Source organism: Oryx dammah, unplaced genomic scaffold (genome assembly GCF_014754425.2).
Source record: "Oryx dammah isolate SB20612 unplaced genomic scaffold, SCBI_Odam_1.1 HiC_scaffold_8, whole genome shotgun sequence".
In the NCBI taxonomy this organism is placed as follows: domain Eukaryota; kingdom Metazoa; phylum Chordata; class Mammalia; order Artiodactyla; family Bovidae; genus Oryx; species Oryx dammah.
The window spans coordinates 33,028,472-33,046,463 of NW_024070192.1; the positions used below are offsets into that span (position 1 = coordinate 33,028,472).

The 17,992-nt window shown below is 50.9% G+C and overlaps 1 protein-coding gene across 3 annotated transcripts in view; it reads left to right on the forward strand.

Moving 5' to 3' along the window:
- The window catches only part of GAS7 (growth arrest specific 7), a 203,245-nt gene that overhangs the window by 42,787 nt on the left and 142,466 nt on the right, over nucleotides 1-17,992 (forward strand). Inside the window, exon 1 of one of the 3 annotated variants that reach the window (XM_040243348.1) lies at nucleotides 14,536-15,039. The exons of the other annotated variants lie outside the window; for them this stretch is intronic. Within the exon in view, the coding sequence (XP_040099282.1) occupies nucleotides 14,983-15,039 (57 nt within the window). The 5' untranslated portion in view covers nucleotides 14,536-14,982. Of the gene's footprint in view, nucleotides 1-14,535; nucleotides 15,040-17,992 lie in introns of those variants that run through there. 3 annotated transcript variants of the gene reach the window in all.

The following is a 17,992-nucleotide window of genomic DNA, read 5'->3' on the forward strand; positions in this document are numbered from 1 at the left end:
GTACTGAGAGGAGAGCAGGTGTCACGTGAGTGACAGACCAGGCCGCAGACTAGCAGCATCCTCAGCGGGCAGAGTCTGGGAGCTCACTGCTTCCACCTGGTCCAGGCCCCTCTGACTCCCTGATGGGAATTGAGGAGAAGCATCAGGAGTGGGAGAAGGGGTATGAGGGGAAGTATTAATAAATAAAGCAGGGGGCATGCATGCTAAGTACCTTCAGTCATGTCCAACTCTTTGCAACCCTTTCTCCTCTGTTCATTCAGGCAAGAATACTGGAGTGGGTAGTCATTTCTTCCCCCGGAGTGTGGGGGGTGGCAGGGTGTCTTCCTGACCCAGGGATTGAACCTGAGTTCCCTGTGTCTCCTGCATTGCAAGCAGATTCTCTACCCGTTGAGTGATCAGGGAAGCCCTCTAGCTGAGTGTTTTCTGGATGTTTCCTAGTCCTTTAAGGCTGGTCCAGAAGAAGGCCAAGCAGGAGTTTGTCTAAGTTCTCCACTGGCTCTCACACTCAGTGGACCCCTCACCCTGGCCTTGTTCCCAGCATCACCCTGACCCCACTCCCATCAACCTGTCACCATTCACCCCCCTTTTCCATCCTCCTGGGAAAGAAAGAACAGTCTTCTTTTTTTCCTCCCTTTTAATCATATGATATATGCAGTTTTGCAAGTTGCCTTTTTTCTTTAAACTTGATATATGTTAAATGTGTTTTTATGTGAGTAGATGCATCTATTGTTGCTCCGTCACCAAGTGATGTCCGACTCTTTGTGACCCCAAGGACTGTAGCCCGCCAGCCTCCTCTGTCCTTCAGTATTTCCTGGAGTTTTCTCAAATTCATGTCCATTGCGTCAGTGATGCTGTCAAACCATTCTCATCCTCTGTTGCCCCTTCTCCTGCTGCCCTCAGCCTTTCCCAGCATTAGGGTCTTTTCCAATGAGTCGGCTCTTCACATCAGATGGCAAAACTATTGGAGCTTCAGCATCCATCAGTCCTTCCCATGAATATTCAGGTTTATGTCCTTTAGGATTGACTGGTTTGATCTCCCTCCAGTCCAGGGGACTCTCAAGAGTCTTCTAAAGCATTATTCTTAGTGTTTGCTTTTAGTTCATTGTTTGGATAAACTATTTATTACTTCTAATCCTCTAGTGATGGACACTGAGGTTGCCTTCTTTTTCTTTTTTTCCTATTAAGATCACTGAAGTCAGCGTACCTCCTGAGGCATCTTTTCCTGGTAGTTTCCAGTTAGGCCTACGGTGTACATTTTTTTTTTCTTTAAAGTCTATATTGAATTTGTCACAATGTTGCTTCTGTTTTATGTTTCGGTTTTTTTGGCTGTGAGGCATGTGGGATGCCAGCTCCCTGAGCAGGGATTGAACCTGCACCTTCTGCATTGGAAAGTGAAGCCTTAACCACTGGACCCCCAGAAAAGTCCCTCTATGGTGTAGATTTTGACTCATGCTGTCATTACTTACTCTTCAGAAAGGTGGTGCCAATTTACAGCCCTCTAGAGTGCCTGCTACACCATTCACTGGGCAAGACCGGCATTTGCAGGCCTAAAGGAGAAAAACGTCAAAGAGAAACTGGTGGCCCTGTGTTCTGCCAACACCCTTATGCCTGAGACACCTGCTTCCTCTCCAACATCAATCTCTCTCCTCCATGCTTTGCTTTTGCCCATCCTTCAAGACCCAATTAGCATCCTGCCACTCCCAGGAAGTGGGCTGCTATAATGGAAGGAAGGCTAGACTTGAAGGCTGAAGTCTGAATCTTGGCTCTGTGCTTCATTGCTGTTCCTTCATGGCCAACTCGTTGTGACCCCATGAACTGCAGCACGCCTGGCTTCCCTGCCCTTAATTACCTAAGAAAAATCTCTTGTCTTCTCAGTGACTCTTATTTTCTAATCTTTAAAATGGGAACAGTAATACTTAATTCACAGAATTATATACTTGGCACATAGTGTGTGATGAGTAAATATCCATTTCTTTCTTTTTTTTTTTTTTTTAATTGGAGTGTAGTTAACCAACTCTAGTATTCTCACTCCTGAAGAATCCCCATAGACAGAGGAGCCTGGTGGGCTATGGTCCATGGGGTTGCAAAGAGTTGGACACGACTGAGTGACCAAGCACACACATAATTGCTTTAATTATAATTGTTGTCTTGGTTTCTGCTGTACAACAAAGTAGATCAGCTGCATGTATACATATATCCCCTCGCGCTGGAGCCTCCCTCCCGCCCTGCTCGATCCCACCCATCTAGGTCTTTATTTTCAGGTCTCCTTCAGTTATTCCAGTGGATGTAACTTCTCTCGCATCCCCTTCAGCCCTGGCACCACATCCACCATGGGGCACCTTTGTACTTGCAGACTCGACCTATGAGTGATTTGAGGCTTTGAGTCCATGGCGGTAACGTAGACTCTTCAGTGAGCTGTTTTTCACTGCTCAGACACCTGGAAGGTTGGATGTAATGTGTGTCAGAATCACTGTGGTTCCTTCTGTCAGTCTGAAAGGAGGTCTTAATGAGATCTATTGCCACCTACAAATGATGCTGTGGGTTAGGTGAGTGCGGCCCATATCTGCCAATAGGATTTGTGCCTGGGGTGGTTGGGCAGGGAGCCGGCAGGGCATAGGATATCTGGGCCCTTTCCTTTGGATTTGGTCAGTAATTGTGTCCTGGAGGCTGTGTTTCTTACTTCTGGGACCTGTCCTGTTGAATCTCACTTCCCCAAATCCCCATGCTCAGATGCTCAGTTGTGCCTGATTCTTTGAGACCCCATGGACCATAGCCCACCAGGCTCCTCTGTCCATGGTTTTCCAGGCAAGAATACTCAAGTGGGTTGCTGTTTCCTACTCCGGGGGATCTTCCTGACCCAGGGATTGAACCTGAGTCTCTTATGTCTCCTGCACTGGTAGGCAGTTTCTTCACCACTAGCACCAGCCAGGAAGCCCAGGTCTCACTTAGTAGGTCTCACTTAGGACCCGTGTATGCGGTTTTCTGAGTCTTGCGGTGGATGAGGGCCGGTCTTCTCTGGGCTTTGCTCTTCCTTGTCCACCTTCAGCCTGGCCTGGCCTGTCCTTGTTGGCGGCTCGTGCAAGACCCTGGCACCAGGGGCCAGTCAGAGCTGGGGGGGGCAAGTGGGGAGCTGTCTCGGGCACAGTGAGGGCCCTGTTTTCCTCCCCCACCTCGCCGGGGGCCCCCGTTCCCTGCAAGGAGAGTCACGCTTTCCCCCTTGAGATAAGAATAGAGCCTGACTGTGCCCCAGGACAGAGTCCAGCTTCTTCAGCCGGGCCTCCGAGGCCTGGCAAGGGTTCCCAGATGGTACTGGCATGAGTGGGCCCTGGCCGCCTGCCCCGCCAGCCCCTTGTGCATTGTGCAGTGGGGACACTGGTGCAGTGTGCGTGCCTGCCTGGCCCTCCACCCACTGCCCAGAGCCCTCTGTCTCCAGGCTCTGCTCAGGATGGAGGCGCCTGGCCTGGATCAGTTCCCCCAGGCTCTGTGGTGCCCCTTGCCTTCCCCAGGAGGGCCTCTCACTCCACCCTCCCAGCCGTGAGACCTCCTGTGAGCCCCCAGGCCTGCCTTTTCCTGGAAGGAAAGGCTGGAGCTGTGGCTAGGAGCGGAGACCAAGAAGAGGCCATCCAGAGGGCTGAGTGTTGAAGGCAGGGGGCCCTGGGGATGCTTCCTGCCGCCCCAAGGGACAGGAGGCAGGAAGCAGCAGGGGCCTCAGGCAGAGTGGTGGCGGGGTGCTGGGGCCCCTACCTTCGTTGTTGTTCAGTCGTGTCCGACTCTGTGACCCCATGGGCTGCAGCATGCCAGGCTTCCCTGTCCTCCACCACTTCCCAGGGTGCACTCAGACTCATGTCCATTGAGTCGGAGATGCTGTCTAACCTTCTTGTCCTCTACCGCCCCTTTCTCCTTTTGCCTTCCGTCTTTCCCAGCATCAGGGTCTTTTCCAGTGACTTGGCTCTTCACATCAGGTGGCCAAAGGATTGGAGCTTCAGCTTCAGTATCAGTCCTTTCAATGAAATTCAGGGTTGATTTCCCTTAGGATTGACTGGTTTGATCTCCTTGTTGTCCGAGGGACTCTCAAGAGTCTTCTCCAGTACTGCCCGTGTCTGAGGTAGGAGCCGGAACAACCTTGCATCAGGCCAACAGCAGGACTGAACCAGGAGCTGTTAACCAGACCCAGGGTATGGAGTGTCCCCTGGCTCTTCACGTGATCATGTTGGGGGATTCCTGGTGCCCTTTCTAGCCTTCAGATTCTAAGGCCAGGCTTCTCAAACTGTGGTCCTTGCACCAGCATCAGCCATAGACCTGCTCGATCAGAAAGCAATGGAGCCTTGAAATCTGTGTTGAGCATGTTCTCCAGGGACTTCTGTTGAGCATGGGAACCCTGGGACCCTGCTGATTTTGAATATAGTTTTCAGTGCTTTTTCCAGAGTCCAACAGGTGACTCATGAGTGTTGAGGCTGTGGCAACCTTGAGGGTCCCATCTAAAGACATTCAAGTAAAGAGATATTAAAATATGTGTTTGAATATGGGGTCCCCCATTTAATCTTAAAAAAACAGAGATCTCAGCCTGCACATTTACATGTATTTCAGTTAATTTGACAGCATGTCCAGTTGTGTTTGGGGTTTACGGGGTGAGAAAAGCCAAGGTTCATGGCTGTCAGTAACTGGTTTGTGCATTGTAGGCGTGGTTGGGAGCCAGGGTTTTCCACTTTGCACTGGGGGCTTTCCACCCTCCCTCCCATGGTTGTTAACCAAACCTGCCACACATGTCAACCCAGGTGTTTGGGGGCGATGTGCTGCCAGCGAAGGTTGACTGGGTCCCTCTAAGAAATGCTGGCATAGACGCTAGTTCCTCTCTCAAGAAGAAAGCACTGTTTTTGAGTCTTCAGTGGGAGGGCGGGATGAAGGCAGATGCAACGGCTGACCGTTTGAGTTTCCGAAGCACCGTCCCCAGGTTGGGTCTGGGAGAGGCAGAGGACCACGTTCACAGATGGGAAAGTCCACTCTCAGGGGTCGGGTCATAAAGCTCATCAGTAAGTCATGTCCTCTGATGTTCTTTTCCTTCTGTCTTGCCAGCTGCAAGGGCTATGGTGCCGATGGCCCTTGGGTCATGGGGTTTGATGGTGCTAATGAGAGTGGATGTTGTGTGACCTTTAGAGAGAGGTCAGGCTGTTGCCGCGTGCTTTGGGGGCCTTGTGTCAGGGGGTCCTCAGGGCTCCAGGCAGCCCTCAGCCCACCGCTTCCTAAGTCTTCCCCTGCAAGAATGGGTCTCAGTGAATTTTGAGATGGCTGTGCTGTGCCCTGGGTGGGAGGGTTGCCAAGTTCCTTACTGGGGTGCTGGAGGCCCCCAGGAAGCACCTGGACTTCTGAAATTTCACTAGAAAGTCTGGGATTGGAGAAGCAGGGGAGAGGTTGATGAAGAAGCAGCAAGCAGTCTCAGCGGGCCAGTTAGATCTTCAATACTCCCATGCTCTTAACTAAGTAACAAGCCTGTGGCCTCACCGCTGGGTACGTGCATGTATGCTAAATCGCTTCAGTCCTGTCTGACTCTTTTAACAACCCTTTTGACTGTAGCCCACCAGGCTCCTCTGTCCATGGGATTCTCCAGGCAAGAATAATGGAGTGGGTTGCCATGCCCTCCTCCAGGGGATCTTCCTGTCCTAGGGATCAAACTGGTGTCCCTTACCTCTCCAGCACTGGCAGCCAGGTTACACAGGTGGCTAGGCTATTTTAAAACAGATCTGTCCAATCAAAAATATTTAAATAGGGACTTCCCTGGTGGTCTGGTGGTTAGGACTCTGCATTTCTGCTGCAAAGGTGCACCAATTCAATCCCTGGTTGGGGGACTAAGATCTCATATGTCACACAGTGTGACCAAAACATAAAAGTTTTAAAAATTTAATAACACGAGACAGCATTGACCTAGCACTTGTTGTTTTTCAGGTGCTGTTCTAGAGACTGTACATTTATTTATTCACTCATTTCATCCTTGCAATAAACCTATAAGTACTACCAGGCCCGTTTTATGAGGGAATTGAGTCACAGAGCAGTGAAATAATTTCTTCAGGGTCACCCAGGCGGCGACAGGATTTGTACCCATGCCATCTCTCTCCAGAGTTGTGTGACCCGAACAACTGGTTGCTGTATTGATTTTGTACGTGCCTGCCACAGAGGGGGCATGGAGCCCCCACAACTCAGTGGAGCTGTAAGGTGTGGAGCTCAGAGCATCTCTGCTGAGAGTCATCACCAGGGTCTGGGGATTGAGTCCTGGTCTAGCTGAACCATTTAGGGGAGACTCCGTATCAGGGCTTCCCAGTGGTAAAGAGGCTAGTGGTAAAGAACCCACCAGCTTATGTAGGAGATGTAAGAGATGCAGGTTCAGTTCCTGCTCCCGGAAGATCCCCTGGAGGTGGGCATGGCAACTCACTCCAGTATTCTTGCCTGGAGAATCCCATGGACAGAGGAGCCTGGTGGGCTACAGTTCACTGGGTTGCAAAGAGTCAGACACAAATGAAGTGACTTAGCATACACACACACAATAACAGGGCAGGATGGGAAACTGACGGTGCCCCGTCTTCTCAAGTCTCCTCCATTTCTGGAGAGAAATGAGACTGGAGGGTTTATGGCAGGGCAGAGGGAGCCTGGGGCCTGCCCTGGTCCCGTTGGATGAACAGTGGAAGGAGATGGATGGTCCAGAGGCCCAAAGACTGTCAAGAGTGTGCATCAAAGGCCAGTCTTGACTTTGCTCCACATAGGAAGAGCCTTTGTGCTCAGTTCACTTGCAGTCCCCCAGTGGTTAGTGCCACTGATAAGAGAGTTCCAAATTGTGGTCAGAGACTTGAGCTGCCAAATGCTTTTGGTCCCCAGATGGCCTAAGTGTGATGTCCTGCACGTCATCCTCTGCCCCCGGGCTGCCGTGGGCTGGGGACCACAGCTGGGCAAGAGGAATCAGAACCCGCTCTACAGAGATGCTCAGAGTGGAGGGGAGGGGATGGTGCTCCTTGGGAACGTGTTGGTCTGCAACATGGAACGAACAAGTGCGTCCAGAGGCCCTAAAACCAGTTGATGCTTTGGGATGGTGACCAGGCAGGGTATAAGGACAGTCTGTGGGCAGCTTCTGCAGAGACCACTGAGTTGTGACTTCCGCTAACCCAGGTCCCGGTGGTGATGGGAGCGTGAAGTGGGAGGGAGAATGTGGGCCAGGCCCTTTGACCAACAATCCGACACTCTTGAGGGGAGGGGAGGTCTCCATTGCAATTGACATGTTGCAGGAATCTTGTGGATGGTGAGCTTTTGCTCTTTTGTCACCCTTCTGGAGTTACTGTCTTTAACTTCTGTCTCCTTGGATAAAATGTGTAATAAAATACAATAAACTGTAAAAGAAAGCATCTTCATGAAAGCGGGGCTGTGCCTGGGGCTGACCTCCGGTGAGCACTCAGTGACTGTTTAAGGGGGAGGGAAGGAGGAAAGAAGGAGGCTGAACAGCTAGACAGTTCCTCCTGGAAACTAGTTGTTTCTTCTTGGAAACAACTGTAATATTTTGAACCAGTTAGAATTGCTGCCCACCATCCCAGTCTGCTCTGAACTCCTGATTCCCCTTGTTCTATTTGTTTTCTTCCATCACCTTCTTTTTAAAAATAATTTTATCTATTTATTTATTTATTTTTGGCTGTGCTGGGTCTTCATTGCTGCTGAGGCATTTCTCTAGTTGCAGCGAGAAGGGGCTCCTCTATAGTTGCGGTGCTTGGGCTCCTCATTGTGGTGGCTTTTCTTGTTGGACCCCGGGCTCTAGGGTGCACAGGCTCCCAGGCTCTGGAGCACAGGCTCAGTAGCTGTGGCCCACGCACTTAGTTGCTCCTTAGCATATGCGATCTTGGATCAGGGATTGAACCCATGTCTCCTGCATTGGCAGGCAAATTCTTTACCACTGAGCCACTAGGGAAGCCCCTTCATCACCATTCTAATGTTCTTTATAGTTTATTTATTGAGTTGGCCAAAAAACATCTGAACAACTTGGCCAGCTCAGTATTTATTGATTTTTATTGTCTGCTCCCTCTATCCCCATGCAGAAGTCAGTGGTCCATGCAGACAGGGTTTTTCCCCTTCTCTTTGATCACTGACGTGCCCCAAATGTCTAGGAGCAGTGCCTGACCCCGGGTAGGTACTCACTAAATATTTGTCAAATGAATGAGTGGATGAAAGTGCCAGAGAAGGGCTTGGCTTGTGCTGTCTGTCCCTGAGGATCCGCTTGCCGTAGATGTTGGAACATGTTGTCCTCAGGGAGGGGCAGGCCTGCGTCCCCTGGGAGGGGCCCACACAGTCTGGCCACCTGCCTTTGGCCCTCTTTGTTCTCCTGACTTCCTGGGCCCCTCGGGTAGGACCATGTTGATACTGTCCAGCAGCTCGGACACAGAAATGCTTTCTAGGACTCATGGGCTGGACAGTGAGGACCCTTGGGGGCCAACCGGAGCCAGACCAGTAGTGAGGTGAGCTCTCCTCAATTGAGGATCCTGGAGTCTGCGGTCAGACTGCATTCCTGAATCCCGCCTAACTACCGGCCCGCTCCTCCACCACCGCCCCCCATCCCCACAACTCAGATTCCACCTTCCGGGCTGTGAGAAGTCGAAAAATTCCAGATTGAGCAATGGTAGGCTGAGACAAAATCCCTGTTGACTCAGCCTCTGTCTTGTCTTGCAACTGGTGCCTGACCCAAAGGATTAACCGTGGTCATCCTGGCTGGCCCTACAACCTGGGCTGCCGCAGGGCCCAGGCGTGTCCCATTACTCTCAGGATCAAACCCAGACCCCAGTCCTTAGCCTGGTGGTTGGGCCCAGTCCAGACCCCTGGCAGCACCCCCATGAGAGCCTTCAGCTGTGGCCAGCAAGTCCATTTCCAGCCTGAGCTCATCAGTTTTGCCCTTGACCTCCTGACCCATATCCAGTTGGCACTGCCATTCAGCCTGTCCACGCCACCCGCAGCCTGTCCTGCTCAGTGAACTCCAAGTCTGTCGCTTCAGCCGCTCTGGCCAAAAACGTTGACAGCCCCCTCCCGCCGCTTTCTCTCACGTCCTGTATTTGGTTTGTCAGGTAAGCATGTGAGCTCCTCCTTCCAGATACAACTTAAAAAAAAAAAATTCCAACCACTCCTCACCACCCCCACCACTGTAATTTTGCTCTGAGCCACAACCACCAGCATCATACCCTTTGATTTGAACGGTCGCCTTCTGACTCAGAACATCTGGATGGGCCCCTGTGATAGCAGAGTAAATGCTGACGAGGTCCCCACAGCAGCTGACAAGGAGCTACACAGTCAGACACGTGACTGCCCTGACTCTGGGGCCTCTCTTCCCCCTCATTCGCTCACCTCCCTCACCCTGCCTCTCTGGCCCTCCTGCAGCTGTTCCAGGCACGCTTCCTCCTCAGGGCCCTGGCAGCCCGCGTGGCTCACTCCCTGCAGTGCTCTGAGTAATGGTCTCCACAGATGTCCATGGCCTAGTCCCCAGAGCCTGTGGGGACGTTACCTTACAAGGCAGACGGGATTCCGCAGGTGTGAGTAAATTAAGGCTCTTGTGAAGAGGAGGTGGTTTTGGATTATTCTGGTGGGTCCAGTGTAAGGACAAGGATCTGTAGAAGAGGCAGGCAGGAGGGTCAGGTCTGGAGTGGATGTGACAGCAGAAGTTAGAGATTGAGGATGTGGGGAAGGGGCCTCGAACCAGGGCAGCGTCTAGAAGCTGAGAGGAGAGGCATGGAAGCAGGTTCTCTTTAGGGCCTCTTGAAGGAACTGCCTTGCCAGTACCTTGACCCCTTTCTAGGCCCCTGACTCCAGAACTGGAAGACAATACATTTATATTGTAACTTTGAGCTTCCTTGTTGTTGTTTAGCCACTGAGTCACGTCCGACTCTTTGGCAGCCCCCAGGGACTACAGCCTACCCGGCTCTGTCTGTGGGATTTCCCAGGCAAGAATACTGGAGTGGGTTGCTATTTCCATCTCCAGGGGATCTTCCTGACCCAAGGATCAAACCCACATCTCCTGCTTTGACAGGCAGATTCTTTACCACTGAGCCACCTGGGAAGCCAACTAGTTTGTGATCATTTGGGGCAGCAGCCAGCAGAAACTAGCCCACTCTTTCATCTCTTTTGAGTCTCTCGCTCACCCCACTGTGCCCACCCCTTTACCCTTCTCGGTTCTTTTTTCTCCATCACTTGTCACCTTTCAACAAAACTGAGTCATTTACTCATCTAGCCAGCTGCTGTGTCTCTACTCACAGGGGTGTGAGTTCCGTTAACGTTACGATGTAGCATTGTCAGAGCCTAAGAGACCTTGTTGATCTCTAAACACAACCTTATTTCATCAGAGTGAGATGAGGAGGGGTCCTGCTAAAAGCTATGGTGTTGCCAGGGTAATTTCTAGAGCCCAGAGGGCTCAGGCCTCCGAGTGCTTCCACTCTCCAGCGGTTCTCTCTTTAGGGCTCCTCCTCCCTGAGGCCACACCCAGGGATAGCAGGGCCTGCTCAGAGCAGGTGCTTAGAACTTGAAGGCTGGGAATCAGTCTTGGCAGAGGATTCTCCAGGCAAGAATACTGGAGTGGTTAGCCATTCGCAGGGATCTTCCCGACCCAGGGATCACACCCAAGTCTCCTGCATTGCAGGCCGATTCTTTACTGTCTGAAGCACCAGGGAAGCCCTCCTTTCCCTTGGCAGAGGAGTTGGTGGGTGAGGCAGGGTCTTACAGGAAGCCTGGAGATTCTCCCCAAGGAGTAGGGATGGTCTTGTCCCCAGCAGCTTGGGTGGAAGATGGAGTGTTTGGAAGAAGGAAAGGAAGAGAAGATATGAAACAGTAGTGATGGGCAAGCAGGTAGGACAAGAATTGTGTACCCACGATGGGCATCTGGGCTTGACCCCAGAATGACATGGCACATGGCCAGGGAGGAGCAAAGGATACAGAAGACCTTCTTTTTAGAGGGCCTGAGGTTTGCTTCCCCAGGACACAGCTGCAGGGTGCAAAGGGTGACCGGTTGGCTGTTGGGAAGACTCCTTCCTGCTATCTTCTCCAGGGAGGACACGGTTTGAAAGGCTTCCTGGATTGGGGAGGGGAGGTAACATATTTGCCCCCGTCTCCGCCGGCTGCTGATGAAGTGTGGTTAGTGATGAGCCTACAGCTGTGTTTTTGCACCGCTCCACCCTCCCATCCATCCACCCGCCCATCCCACAGGGCTCCCCTCCCTCCTCCCTCCGTGGTCCTCCCCCTGCTGGCGGGTGACTCACTCTGCTCTTGTGCAACAGCCCAGGCTCTCGGAGCAGAGTTGTTTTCCTCAGTGCATCAGCTCCATCCTGATTTATGTCTTTCCATTTGGGTTAATGCTTTCCACATTTGGGTCTGAAGATTAGTGTGTGGCTCAGGGCTGCAGCCACCAAAACCCCAGCGCCCTGCTTGGGTCTGGCATGGAGAAGCCAGCTAGCCAGCCAAACAGACAGCCAGAGAGACAGAGGGCAGCTTGGAGCTTTACCTGGAGGCCATCCTGCCTCTGGCCGGCCTCCTTGCCTCCCGGAGGAGGCAGAGGGAGGGAGGCTCGCAGCCTCTGCACCCGGCTTGCCCGGGACTTACGCTGTTTCCTGTGAAGGGCACACAGCATGGAGGGTGCGAAGAGGTAATTGCCCGAGCCTGTGACTTCCCATCAGAGGGGCTGCATCGTCGTCGGGAAGTGAGAGGCACAAGTCATAGGGCGTGGAGTGATATCTCTGTGGCTGTGAAAGCTGCTGTACAACACATTGTGTGTGTGTGTGTGTTTCTCTCTCTCTTCGTGGAACAATAATATTACCTTCGTTGCCATGGTGTTGTTGTGGGGGTGGCTAATTGGACGCAGACCTGATACGGGCTGGTGTCCATAGTGATTATCGGACGCAGCCGTGGAACCTGCTTGCATTTGCTCCCCTAGCTTGAGAGGCTGGTGGGACATCATCGCCATGGCGATGGGCACCCTGGGGTAGGGTGGCACCCTGGTCCGGAAATAGACCCACAGACCAGGACTTAGGCAGGGGCCAGAGCAGCCCTGATCACTTCCAGGGCTGGAACACAGCCTGGGTTTGCCGAGGACCAGGGTTTAAGGAACTCCTCCTCCTCCTCCTCGGAGGCCCTGGACCACAGGGGAGTGGATGTGGCATCCGTGGCACCGGGAGGGCCGAGGGGTTGACTTGAGGCTGCTTGCTGTGCAGCTGGTCCCCTGGGCCTGCTCACCTGGCGGGTGCCATCTTCCCACCGAGGCTGTAACATCCATGCAGAAGGAGGTGCGTGGGGTAGGTTTTAAACTCTTTGTTGAGTGCATATCCCAGGAATGTATCTTTGTTAGTTTTATTCTTACTGAATATGTCATATATAGATGAATTCTGACATTTGATGAGCACTAAGAAATACAGCAGGCTTCCCAGGTGCTGCTAGTGGTAAAGAACCCGCCTGTTAATGCAGGAGACATAAGAGAGGCAGGTTAGATCCCTAGTTCAGGAAGATCTGCTGGAGGAGAGCATGGCAACCCACTCCAGTGTTCTTGCCTGAAGAATCCCATGGACAGAGGAGCCTGGCAGGCTCCACGGGGTTACAAAGAGTCAGACATGACTGAAGTGACATGAGCACATTTTTTACTGAATAGGTAATATATAGATGAATTCTGACATTTGATAAGCACTAAAAAATAGAGTGAACATTGGCCTACCTCTTAGCCCGTCCTCTGCCTCTCAGTTCACCTCTCAGAAGTGAGCAAGTTATCACTTTCTTGTGGGTGTGGAGGAAATCCTGCAGACGTTTGCAAATGTACGTGTCTTTACTCCCCTTCACACCGTGATGGCTTCCTCTTCTTCACCTTGCTGCTGCTGCTGTTTTTTTAAACCCTGTAACAATAAATCAATGGAAAGAGCATCTTTTGTTCATTTGTTTGTTTGTTTTTTAAAACGCCTTCCTGCCTCATTTCACCAGTGTGCCTTCCTGGAGGAATTTTGATATCCACAGATGTCCACGGCAGACCCTGAGCTGGGCCTTGTGGGCACAGGTGTGAACAGAACAAGCCAGCCCTGTTCGAATGGAGTGTCTTGTGTTGTCTTTTCAATAATGAAATAAGCAGAAAATCATGATCCTTGGGCACTTAGAACTTTACCTCGCCCTGTTACAGACAAGGCGGTGTTAGTTTTCTCTTGCCGCAAATGGAGTAGTTTCACATCCCTTCCGTAGATCTGAAGAGCCAAAGTCTGAGGTGAGTCATGAGGTTAAAATCAGTGTCCCAAGACTGGCTTCTCCTGGGGGATCCAGGAGGGCATCGATTCCTTTCTTTCTCCATCTTCTAGAAGCTCCTTCCAGGACTTGGTGCTGCATGTCCTATTGCTTTTTCTCCCCATTTCTGGCCTCACGTTGGCTTCCTTCCCTCTTTGACCTTGTCTCCTTCTTATAAGGACCCTTGTGAGTGTATTTAGGGTCCAGCCAGATAACCTTCTCATCTTAGATTCCTTAGCTCAATTACACCTGGCACGGTCCCTTTTTTCTTTTTGCAGGTTCCAGAGATTAAGATGTTGCTCCTTTTGGGGGCCCGTTTTTCAGCCTGCTCCAGGGGGTAGCTTTCAGTACTTGGAGAAGAGCAAGTTTGTGTGAGAGAACGTCATTCACCAAGTCAGGCCCTTCCCAGGTGTTCCCTATTGGTGGAAATGGCCAAGACTTGAACCATTCCTTGAAGGTCTGATGTTCTAAATCAGTGCAGCTCACTGTTTACAGTGGCCGAGACACGGACTCCTGAATGCCTGTGGACAGACGAATGGATAAAGATGTAGTGCATATATACAATGGAATATGATTCAGCCATAAAAAAGAATAAAATCATGCCATTTGCAGCAGCATGGAGGGACTCAGTTCAGCCGCTCAGTCCTGTCCCACTTTTCGTGACCCCATGGACTGCAGCATGCCAGGCTTCCCTGTCCTTCACCAACTCCCAGAGCTTGCTCAAACTCATGTCCATCGAGTCAGTGATGCCATCCAACCATCTCATCCTCTGTCGTCCCCTTCTTCTCCTTCCTGTCTTCAGTCTTTCCTAGCATCAGGGCCTTTTCCAATGAGTCAGTTCTTTGCATCAGGTGGCCGAAGTATTAGAGTTTCAGCATCAGTCCTTCCAGTGAATATTCAGGACTGATTTCCTTTAGGATTGACTGGTTTGATCACCTTGCAGTCCAAGGAACTCTCAAGGGTGGACTAGAGATTATCATACTAAGTGAAGAAAGTCAGAGACAAATCCCATATATCACTTGTATGTGGAATCTACAATAGGACACAAATGAGTTTGTCTGCAAAAGAGAAACAGACTCACATACGGAACAGACAAGTGGTTGCTAAGGAGTGGGGTGGGAGAGGGATGGATTGGGAGTTTGGGGTTAGCAAATGCAAACTATTATATATAGGGTGAACAAGCAACAAGGTCCTACTCTATCACATAGGGGACTGTATTTAATATCCATGACAAACCATAATGGAAAAGAATATGAAAGAAAATGTTTATATATGTATAACTACATCACTTTGCTGTACAGCAGAAATTAACACAACATTGTAAGTCAAATATACATCAAAAAAAAAAAGGAAAGTGGTGCAGCTTACAGTTGGGTCTCTGCATCACCTGGGGATTGTGGGGAAAGCCCAGAGGCCCTGATCTTATCCTGTGTCCATAAGCCTTGACCTTGTGCCCTTTGTGAACTCTTCATTGACTCTGCTCCTCAGTGAAGTTTGAGAAGCACCCCTCTTAGGAGTCGAGGAGTCATCTCGGGGATGATAATGTGTGTGTGCTGCAGGGGGCGGGGGTGGGTATGTGTGGGAGGTGGAACGTCTTGTCTTCCGTGAGTAAGCACCGAAGCCGGGCTGCAGACAGGAAGTGCTGGAGGAGACCAGAGGAGGGGCCAGTGTCTGCAGAAGCAGCTGCCACCTGAGCCACACCTGGGAGGCAGGCGAAGGTGCGGCTGCATGGAGAAGCAGGGAGGATGCGCCAAGCAGAGTGGAAGACTCGACGGCAGCACAGAGGTGGGGACAGGCCTGTCGCCTGTGGGGACACGGAGGCCTTTTGGGGCCAGAAGGGGCAGGAACGGGGAACTGGGCTGACGGGAGGAGCGCTTGACAAGATTCACCTGCGAGTGCTTGCAGGCTTAGGATAGGGCGGAGGCAGGGTTCTTTCTGTCTGCAGTGTCATTGGTGGGGATGAAGGCTGGGTGGTGGCGGGGAAGGTGGAGAAAGGGTGATTTAAGAGGAAATCTGAGTGGCGTAGGTCTAACAGTCAGTTAATACTAATTGAGCAGGTGTGTCAGGCACTGGAATGCTGTGAGCCAGCCGGACAAGGTCCCTGATGCTGGAAGTCTGCTTCGGGGTGAGGAGGCGTGGGTGGAGTTGGGCAATAAGGAGACAAACCCAAATAAACAAGGAGGGCTTCAGCCCGTGGTAAATGCTGTGCAGGATTAAATTGGTTCCTGTGGTTGGAAGTGACTAAATGGTGGCTTTAGATCGGTGCTTGTGGGGGAACCTCCCACTTAAGCCAATGTCTGGATCCGGCCATGGGAACGAATTGCTTGGGGAAAGGCAGAAGTAACAGCCCATGCCAAAGCCACGAGGAAGGACCGAACTTTTTCCAAGGAGCAGCTAGGACAGCAAGGTCCAAGCTTAATCTGCAGCGATGGAAATGTTCTGGTCATTTCCTGGTCATCTGTTCTGGTCATGTGGCCACCAGCTCCATGTGACAGCTCAGTACTTGAAAGGTGTCTGGGAACAGTTAGGAACCGAATTTCACATTTCATTTTAGTTGTCACTGTTTTAACTTTAAAAAAGCAATATACGTCTGGGAACCACACTGTATTGAGTGGCACAGAGCAAAGAAGGTTGGTGTGGCTGGAGGGGGTGTGGTGTAAAATGATGAGGGATCAGGTAGGTAGAAGGGCAGATTTTATTGCTTTGTGAATTAGGTAAAGTAGTTTGGATCCTTTTTTTCAAAGAGCAGTGCAGAGTCTTTGGGTGACTTTGGTTGAGGGGGTTGATGTAATCTGAAGACTGTATTCTAAGTTCGCTCTGGCTGCTGTGTAGAGAATCGGTTGGAGGGGATGGAGAGCCAATTTGAAGGTCATTGTGATGATACAGGGAGCGGTGATGGTGCCCTGGGAACGGGGCGGCAGCACTGGGTGGATTCTGGATGAACTTTGGAGGTGGATTGACCGGAGTTGAGAGGGATTAGATTGGGAAGGTGGAGAACTTGACCCTGGGTAGCAGCATTGTGAGAAGTCTGCTCAGAAGTCTGGCTGAGTCTCAAGGTCTGGGTAGACTGTACCCAGATCCCTGACCTGCAGAAACAGACCACACGTCTGTTGTTTGAAAGCACTGAGTTTTGCTCTAATTTGGTACACAGTGGGCTTCCCTGGTGGCTCGCTGGTAAAGAATCTGCCTGCCTGTGCAGGAGACATGGGTTCGATCCTTGAGTTGAGACAATCCCTGGAGAAGGGAATGGCAACCCACTCGAGTCTTCTTGCCAAGATAATCCCATGGACAGGGGTGCCTGGTGGGCTACAGTCCATGGAATTGCAGAGAGATGAACATGACTAAGCACACAGTACTCTGATACACAGTAATATTATTACTAATTATTATTATTTGCTTATTTGCTAGTAATCCTATTAGTAAAATAACTAGTAGAAGAGGCAAAGGCAGTGTCCTCAAAACCCTGGCTTTACTTTCCTCTGTGTTGGTGGCATTTTCTAGCTTAGTCACCTCTTCAGAAAGATGCTAAAAGCTCTTAGTAATTCCAAGGAAAGAGGAAAATCACTGGGCAGCTTTCCAGTGGAGCCTAGGAAGGCATAGTTGAGAGGTGGGGTCATCCTAACCCCACGGACTGTGGAAGGAATAAGAGTGGTACCCAGAGGAAAATTAAGGTCAGCTGATTCCGGTGGGAGAAGAATGGAAATCTACCCGACATGGTAACCAATGAGACGTGGCAGTGATGGAATCCTTGATGTGAGCCTGGAAGGCATTTGAGGGGACAGGTCCAGCTCTCAGGCAGAGAGGGAACTGAATGGCTCATGTCATCAGCATCATAGTGTAAAGACAGCAGCTGCAAGGAGCTGGGGGGAATGAGGTCGTGGGAAGTGGTGATCCCCGCATTTAACTGTGTGTGAGATTTTGTGTGCTCGTGTCCATGCAAGGACATTAAGAAGAGAAAATGGCAGTGAGGGGCCAGGCAGGCAGATAGGGACCATGCTTTTGAAAAGTTCAGCAGCCAGATTTTGTTCCTCTGTGCCAATAGGCGAGGTTGCCAGTTGCAGGCCTAGAAATATAATGAAATTAATCACAAAAAGGCAAGGCTGCCAGGAACCATATACATCACTTGTTTCATCATCTGTTAAACCTGAATTATTCCCCCAAGACTTCTTTTAACCTAAAGTTTCTGTTTCCTCCTTTTGAGCCTTCAGAACTCCTAACAAGGAGGGGAATAGCTGCCTCTTTTCCTTCTTTCCTGGTCGCCTGTGAAGGTGCTAAGGAGCTGGGCTAATAATAAGCTGAGAATATTCCTCCAGCCCAGCAGGAGCGAAGAGAGAAATCCTGGCCCTATCCTGTCCCCATCATGTGCCTTTTGGTATGAAGTGGAGCCTGATTGTGAGTTTGGGAGGAAGTTAGCTGTCAGGTTTGAGCAATGCTTGGTTTGTGAGAGAACAAAGATTTCTCAGGAAATAAGATTGGGCAGAGGCCATCCCATGGACTGGCCACAGGGTGACTGATCTTGTAAAAGTCATGAAGATGCAGCTTTGTTTTTTTTTAACATTTTATTTTGTGTTGGGGTATAACTAATTCACACTGTTGTGGTAGCTTTAGGTGTACAGCAGAGAGAGTCATACATAGACGTGTATCCATTGTCCCCCAGACTCCCCTCCCATCCAGGCTGCCACATAACACTGAGCAGAGTTCCCTGTGTTATACAGTAGGTCCTTGTTGGTTATCCATT